The sequence below is a fragment of the Trichomycterus rosablanca genome, chromosome 25, assembly GCF_030014385.1.
Source record: "Trichomycterus rosablanca isolate fTriRos1 chromosome 25, fTriRos1.hap1, whole genome shotgun sequence".
NCBI classification, from domain to species: domain Eukaryota; kingdom Metazoa; phylum Chordata; class Actinopteri; order Siluriformes; family Trichomycteridae; genus Trichomycterus; species Trichomycterus rosablanca.
The window spans coordinates 9,250,530-9,258,979 of record NC_086012.1 but is presented as its reverse complement, the minus strand read 5'-3'; the positions used below and the strand labels follow the sequence as shown (position 1 = coordinate 9,258,979).

The 8,450-nt window shown below is 39.7% G+C and overlaps 1 protein-coding gene across 1 annotated transcript in view; it reads right to left on the bottom strand.

Moving 5' to 3' along the window:
• Positions 1 to 571: 571 nt before the first annotated feature.
• The window catches only part of cadm3 (cell adhesion molecule 3), a 303,520-nt gene continuing 295,641 nt past the window's right edge, over positions 572 to 8,450 (bottom strand). Inside the window, exons 9-10 of the mRNA XM_062987563.1 lie at positions 6,485 to 6,607; positions 572 to 1,494 (exon numbers count right to left, since the gene is read on the bottom strand). Of these exons, the coding sequence (XP_062843633.1) occupies positions 1,388 to 1,494; positions 6,485 to 6,607 (230 nt within the window). The 3' untranslated portion in view covers positions 572 to 1,387. The remainder of the gene's footprint in view (positions 1,495 to 6,484; positions 6,608 to 8,450) is intronic.

Sequence of the window (8,450 nt, the reverse complement as noted above, 5' to 3'; positions counted from 1 at the left end):
CTAGAATAAACCTGATCACTTCTAGCCACATTGGGCTAGAACAAAGCTAAACAACTGTGGAATTTTCAGATCTAGCATAACCAGATCTGCCATGGGTAACATAAAAATAATACATCTGTACACTGGTCGAACAAAGTAAGTTAGGTCATGGAAGGGCTGAGGTGAAGGGAATGTGACAGAGCAAAAGTTTGAAAAGCACAGTAGACAGATAAGTTTTTCTTTGTTTCATACATGCAGTTTTACCCTGCTTTTACTCAGTCACCTGTCATCCAAAAACAGGAAGCTATGATGCCATGGTTTGCAAGTTCCAGGTTAATGTAAAATGACCAAGTAATGACCGTATATAATAGTTCTGACAATACTAATCCAAGGGATGGCAGCTGACAAAGAAAATTGCTGCACCAACAGTTACACAAGAAACTCAACTGGAAGTAAACAAATATCTGCAGTATTTACGTTTTTCATGGCATTTTTTTCAAACCCCATATATCTTTTTTTTTTCAACTCGATGCATTTTTACGTATGCGAGGAAACCAGGCAGGCTTTTAGAGTAAATACTGTAATGAGATGAAGAAATGCACAGACAGCAAGAGAAAGTGGAAGTCAGGGAAGTGAAGATGACAGAGAAAGCATGATCAAGAGTATATTTTTACCACACTAAACCTTTTCAGCCAAGTAAAAACAATGCTATATAATCATCTATTTATATTTCTATACATTTGTACTTGGGATCCATAGAGTGACAGCACACAAGCTGTTTTGCATGACTGTATTGAGTATGTAGAATATGTTTATGTATATATCTGGCTCTGTTCATGTATGTGTGTGTATTTGTGTGTGTATTGCCATGTGTTTGGTATGTTTCAGGACTGTCTTATATGTTGCTGTAGGCTATATAAGGCAAAGGAAAGGGGTTGCCATGTTGGGCGTTCCGATACCTTTAATGTGTGCATGTGAGATGAATGGAAGGTGAACGAATCTGAAGAATATAGGTTTGTGTCTTAATGGCGCATGTGTTTGATGTACGTCACACCATGTCCTGTATATGAATATGATTTTTTTTGCATGTGTTAGGTTAAATGTTTTAGCCATCATATTGCCTTTTAACTGTGATGTATAAGGGCAGGCATGAATATGTTAGGATGTATGCAAGCTGTCTGTGTGCATGTAATGTGTGCATGTGTGTGTGTGTGTGTGATTATGTTTAAAACCCTGGTGTCAATGCAAAACTTTCCGGTTTCAAAAGAGACTGAAACTGATCAGATTTTCTGCTTTCATCAGTTCCATGTTTTTTCATTCCTTCAGTCGTCCACTTGTTTTTTATTTCCTTCGGCCGAAAGGAACTGAAGCGAGGGAAGAAAGAAAGGATGATGTGTTGGAGGGACATCTAGATGAAGTACTCCTTTTTGTCCTCAAGGCCCTCTGTGTTGATGATGGCCGTGTCGGCATCTTGAGCATCGATGTTACCCTTTGCTTCGTGGGTCAGGTACGTACCTAAAACAAAAAAGAAAGTTTTATAAGTGTGTGTTTGTGTGTGTGTGTGTGTCACATAACATTGTCAGGAGGCATGTCTATGTTTAGTCTGGACTAATCAGCTTTATAGTTATTGGTTTTGTCTATAAAGATGAGTAAAATTGGTATGAAAAAAGCATTAATTAGCTTATAAGTTAGTCATTAATTTGCCTTATCTTTGGAAAATGCAAATAAAATAAAAATGCAATGTTCCTTACATTTACTTTGTCTGCTCAAATTCATTTTATTTATTAATATACCTCCATTCCTGCATTTCAGGCCTGCAACACACTCCAAAAAAAGTTGGGACGTGGGCAGTTTAGGGCTAGTAATGAGGTGAAAAAACAGCATCCAGACAAGGCAGAGTTTATGATGAGCAAAGATGATCAGAGGATCTCGTTTGTTAACAAATGCGTGAGAAAATGATTGAAATGTTTAAAAACAATGTACCTTAAAGAAAGATGGAAAGGGATTTGCATATTTCTCCCTCTACAGTGCATAATATCAATTTCAATGCATAAAGGCCAAGGGTGCAAACTTAAGCTGAACGCCTGTGATCTTCGATCCCTCAGACAGCACTGCATCAAGAACCGCCACTCAACAATAGCTGATATAACCACATGGGTGAGGGATTACTTTGGCAAACCTTTGTCATGCTCTACAATAAGGAGTTACAGTGTATCACAAAAGTGAGTACACCCCTCACATTTCTGCAAATATTTTATTATATCTTTTCATGGGACAACACTATAGACATGAAACTTGGATATAACTTAGAGTAGTCAGTGTACAACTTGTATAGCAGTGTAGATTTACTGTCTTCTAAAAATAACTCAACACACAGCCATTAATGTCTAAATAGCTGGCAACATAAGTGAGTACACCCCACAGTGAACATGTCCAAATTGTGCCCAAAGTGTCAATATTTTGTGTGACCACCATTATTATCCAGCACTGCCTTAACCCTCCTGGGCATGGAATTCACCAGAGCTGCACAGGTTGCTACTGGAATCCTCTTCCACTCCTCCATGATGACATCACGGAGCTGGTGGATGTTAGACACCTTGAACTCCTCCACCTTCCACTTGAGGATGCGCCACAGGTGCTCAATTGGGTTTAGTCCATCACCTTTACCTTCAGCTTCCTCAGCAAGGCAGTTGTCACCTTGGAGGTTGTGTTTGGGGTCGTTATCCTGTTGGAAAACTGCCATGAGGCCCAGTTTTCGAAGGGAGGGGATCATGCTCTGTTTCAGAATGTCACAGTACATGTTGGAATTCATGTTTCCCTCAATGAACCGCAGCTCCCCAGTGCCAGCAACACTCATGCAGCCCAAGACCATGATGCTACCACCACCATGCTTGACTGTAGGCAAGATACAGTTGTCTTGGTACTTCTCACCAGGGCGCCGCCACACATGCTGGACACCATCTGAGCCAAACAAGTTTATCTTGGTCTTGTCAGACCACAGGGCATTCCAGTAATCCATGTTCTTGGACTGCTTGTCTTCAGCAAACTGTTTGCGGGCTTTCTTGTGCGTCAGCTTCCTTCTGGGATGATGACCGTGCAGACCGAGTTGATGCAGTGTGCGGCGTATGGTCTGAGCACTGACAGGCTGACCTCCCACGTCTTCAACCTCTGCAGCAATGCTGGCAGCACTCATGTGTCTATTTTTTAAAGCCAACCTCTGGATATGACGCCGAACACGTGGACTCAACTTCTTTGGTCGACCCTGGCGAAGCCTGTTCCGAGTGGAACCTGTCCTGGAAAACCGCTGTATGACCTTGGCCACCATGCTGTAGCTCAGTTTCAGGGTGTTAGCAATCTTCTTATAGCCCAGGCCATCTTTGTGGAGAGCAACAATTCTATTTCTCACATCCTCAGAGAGTTCTTTGCCATGAGGTGCCATGTTGAATATCCAGTGGCCAGTATGAGAGAATTGTACCCAAAACACCAAATTTAACAGCCCTGCTCCCCATTTACACCTGGGACCTTGACACATGACACCAGGGAGGGACAACGACACATTTGGGCACAATTTGGACATGTTCACTGTGGGGTGTACTCACTTATGTTGCCAGCTATTTAGACATTAATGGCTGTGTGTTGAGTTATTTTCAGAAGACAGTAAATCTACACTGCTATACAAGCTGTACACTGACTACTCTAAGTTATATCCAAATTTCATGTCTATAGTGTTGTCCCATGAAAAGATATAATGAAATATTTGCAGAAATGTGAGGGGTGTACTCACTTTTGTGATACACTGTACATGCACAAATGTCTCTTAAAACTTTACTGTGCAAAAAAGAAGCCTTATGTTATCCATGTCCAGAAGCGGCGTCGACCTCTCTGGGCTTGGAGGCATCTAGGATGGACCATCACACAGTGGAAACGTGTATTGTGGTCAGATGAATCAGCATTCCAGGTCTTTTTTGGAAAAAATGGATGCTGTGTGCTCCAGACCAAAGATGAAAAGGACCATCCAGACTGTTATCAACAACAAGTCCAAAAGCCAGGGTCTGTCATGGTATGGGGTTGTGTCAGTGCCCTTGGCAAAGGTCATTTACACTTCTGTGATGGTAGCATTAATGCAGAAAAGTACATTGAGATCTTAGAGCAACATATTCTGCCTTCAAGACGTCATCTTTTCCAGGCACGTCCATGCATTTTTCAACAAGACAATGCAAAACCACATGCTGCACACATTACAAAGGCATGGCTGCGGAAGAAGAGGGTATGGGTATTGGACTGGCCTGCCTGCAGTCCTGACCTGTCCCCAATAGAGAATGTGTGGAGAATTTTGAAACGAAAAATGTGACAATGACGACCCCGTACTGTTGCACATCTTAAGACGTGTTTGCAGGAAGAATGGGACAAAATAAAACCTGAAACACTAAATCACTTGGTCAACACTAAATTGTCTTGTAAGTGTGGTGAAGAAGGAATGGCAACATTACAAAGTGTTAAATGCATTACTGTCCCAACATTTTTTGGAATGTGTTGCAGGCCTGAAATGAAGGAAAGAATTAATAATCAAATATTAAAAAATAAATAAATAATTAATAAATGAATTGAAGTTGAGCAGACAAAACATGAAATATTTCAGGTCCATCCTGTCTGCAATCAAATAAAAGTCAAAGTAAATGTAAGAACTGTGTGTTTTTTTATCATTTGCATTTTCCATGCTGTCCCAACTTTCTCTGATTTGGGGTTGTAAAATTAATACTAATGCAGAAATAAACAGGCACACATGAACTAGTATCAGTAATACGAGAAGGAACAAAACATTGCTTGGAATAGCTTTAACCATAAAAAATTCTTACAAAGAAACAACCAAACACAACACATTACATATTAATACCCAGTCTTTAAGAATAAAATGTCCATTGAGCTTATTAGACGGTGTTCACACATATTTGGTTAGATTATTTATGATTTAAGATACACTATATGGACAGCAATATTGGGACACCCCTTCTAATTATTGAATTTAGGTGTTTCAGCCACAACAATTGCATACAGTGTAATAAATCAATGACATAAAGGAAATTATATGCTTCCAACTGTGCAGCAACAATTTTGAAAATGGCTGTTCCTGTTCAAGCATGACTGCCCACCTGTGCACATAGCAAAATCTATAAAGTAGTGAAGAAAAACTTCACTCTAGAAAAAAAAAAAACTCCAGTGGCCTGTACAGAGCCCTGACCTCAGCCCCACTAAACAACTTTGGAATGAACTGGACCAACATCAGTGGCCAACTATACAAATGCTCTATTGACTTAATGGTCACAAAATTCCCACAGGCATAAGTCTTGTGAGAAGCCTTCTTAGAAGAGTAGCTGTTGTTATAACTAAAATTCCACACAGAGGTCAATCAATTTTAATACCACTTGTTTTTTTGAAATTGGATGTCCAACAAACTCATGGTCATGTGTCCAAATACAGCAGAACCCAACATGAATTAGCATTTATGTTTAATTAACATTAATTTAATTTATTTAATTAGTTAATTTATGTTTAATTAACATTAATGAATCTTTGGGTTTGGGCTTGTTTATTGTTTATTGAAAAAATGAAATTAATGGACATCTTGCTCCTCTGGACAAATAACAACAACAACAAGCCAGGATCTATCATGATACAAGAGTGTTTTAGTGCTCATGGTATAAGTACTTTTTATACTACAGTTAGTTCCGACCTTACAGTCTGATTGGTTGAGAAGCGTTCTAACCGTGCTGATATTCGTGATAACAGCACGGCCTTTTCACACCACAACTGTAATACTCCGCTGATGCGTTGCCAGTAACGACAAGTTTCATGCACACAAACGCGCACGCAGGCGACACAGACTTTTTTCCCGATCTCGTTTTAAATTCGTTATCTGATATACAATCTAGCGTACTGTGTAGGAAACATAAATCCGCGATCTGATACACAATCTAGTGCACTATGTAGGGAACTTTAATGTGTTTGTAACGCGAACAGTTAGCTTAATAGCCCAGTTAGCAGCTCCTAAGAGTTCTGTTATCACCCATATCCTTTGGTGTGTGTGTGAGAGCTTTTTTATTTCTTTTTTTTCCTTCGGAGATTCTTGCCTTTTTCTTCTTGTTGTTCTTACCTCCCTGAAATGAGTTTTTGCAACTTGGGATGTCTGCTTTGTAGTGTTAAACTTTATATTCGTTGTGGAACTACTTTTTGGCGGAAGGTATTGTCAATATTAAAGCATATTTAATATGAAATTCAGGGCTTCTTTGATTTATTTTCTTTCTTTATTTTGTAAAAACTGTTGTATAAAAGCAATAGAACACTTCAGGTCGTGTGATAACACACTCCCTCTCGTGTTCTATTGCTTAAATCATTAACAGTGAACAATGCACATTTTGGTGCAACATATACAAATAGACCTAAATTAAGAGAATAAACTAAAACATAGAGTTGTGTATGTGTGGTATGTGTGTGTCTGTATACTTACCTTTGTGACTGATGAGGTATCTGCCCAGAACAATAAGGAGGCAAAGCAAGATGAAGACAATGACAGCCACCACTCCACCAATGACAGCAAGGTCTCCTCCTGAAGAGGCCATCGCCATGGGATCTGGTTAATTTTAAAAAAGAAAATAAAATTAGCGTATAGCAATATAGGCAATATTTGTTACATTATTTTTCTTATTACTTGCACATCTTATTCGTTTGGGAACTGATAAAGTGAGAAAAGGTTTCCATTCCTGTTTGATACAAGACTTCAGCTGCTCAACAGTCTGTGGTCACCTCTTCATGATGCACCATACATCGATCAGGCATAACAATTTGACCACCTTCCTAATATTGTGTTGGTCCCCTTTTTGCGCCCAAAACAGCCCTGACCTGTCAAGGCATGGAGTCTGAGACCTTTCTATCAGAACCAGCATTAACTTCTTCAGCAATTTGAGCTAGAGTAGCTCGTCTGTTGGATCGGACCACGCGGGCCAGCCTTTTCTTCCCACGTGCATCAATGAGCCTTGGCTCATTCACTTCACCTGTCAGTGATGTTATGCCTAGTCGGTATATATTTTCAATAGGAGACAGACCTGGACTGCAGGCAGGCCTGTTAAATCCATGATTTATTTAGTTTTTCTGAATCTTTTTACAATGTTATGTCCAGTAGATAGTGAAAAAATTAACTTTTTGCTCTTATTTTCATCTTATTTTATTCTCCACTTTTTGAAAAAATATGTTGTTGCATTAAATACAAAGTATGCTTATATTTACAAAATACAATTAAGTTGATTAGCTAAAATGTTTACAATAATTTGGCAGTTAAATAAGGGTTAATTTTGCACAATATTCCAACCTTAAAAGATGGGATCAAAACCACCAAAAACAAAAGTCTGTCATGAATTAGAAGCTGGTAAAATATGGCAATAATACCCACTGTTTAGTAGTATGTGCTTAGAAGTGGTCATGCAAGAAAGAAGTCCCTGCTCCTGTTTTTACCTGGTTACCAGCCTGATCAGGTCCTTAATGGACACAACTGACCTGGCTGAGGAAAAGAAAGCAACACTGGAATGCAGAGGGTACAGTATGGTCCTTATATGTGTTACTTACTTACTTACTACTTTTAAAAACATTTAAAAAATGCTAGGTAAATATGTGGCTGGTGGCTTCACATGTGTCAAGGTGGCGCAGCTGGATATTCTGCTAGCACACCACCAGTCAAATGGGCGCCATCTGGCGGGCATAATTGGCAGTGCCTGCAGCAGATACTAATTGGCTACCATATCTGCAGGGCGGGACGACCAGACTATGTGTGGGTGCGTCTTCATACAGTGTATAAGGACCCTGACTGGCAGAAGAGACGCCTTTGCAGAATGCTGTGCATGTGTCAAAAGAGGCCTGTGCAGCAACATGCTCTCCTCGTATGCAATCGGGTATCCCTCAGCAGCGGAATTGACTGCACTAAATCGGGAGGAAAATGGGGAGAAAATGCATTAAAAAAAGATGCCACGCATTTGCCCGCCTCCTACTGTGACCAGCAAAGGTGTCATGCAAGCAGCAGGGGTAGCCCATGACAGTTTTAAGCTTGCGTGACAAGGTCCAGCCCTTTTATACAGTCAAAGCTTAAAATCTTCCACATTTTTTAATCTGAGAAAATTGTATCCGATCTGATACTGTTGCTTAATGTAAATAACAATTCATGTAAATAACACTTAATATAAATAAAGCCATTGTTTGTGTCTAAAGCAAATAACACACGAAGATACGTTCCAACAGAGTGCCGTTTATTGCCAGCTCACTCGGTGCATCTTGATGACATCATTAACGTGCCACTGATCATTAAATGTGCCACTAATTTAAATGTGCCACTGATCTACAACTCATCCGCAACAGCCATTCAGAAATTATCTACTTAAACTTTTAGCATTTTAAAAAATCATCTACTACTGCCACATCTAAAAACA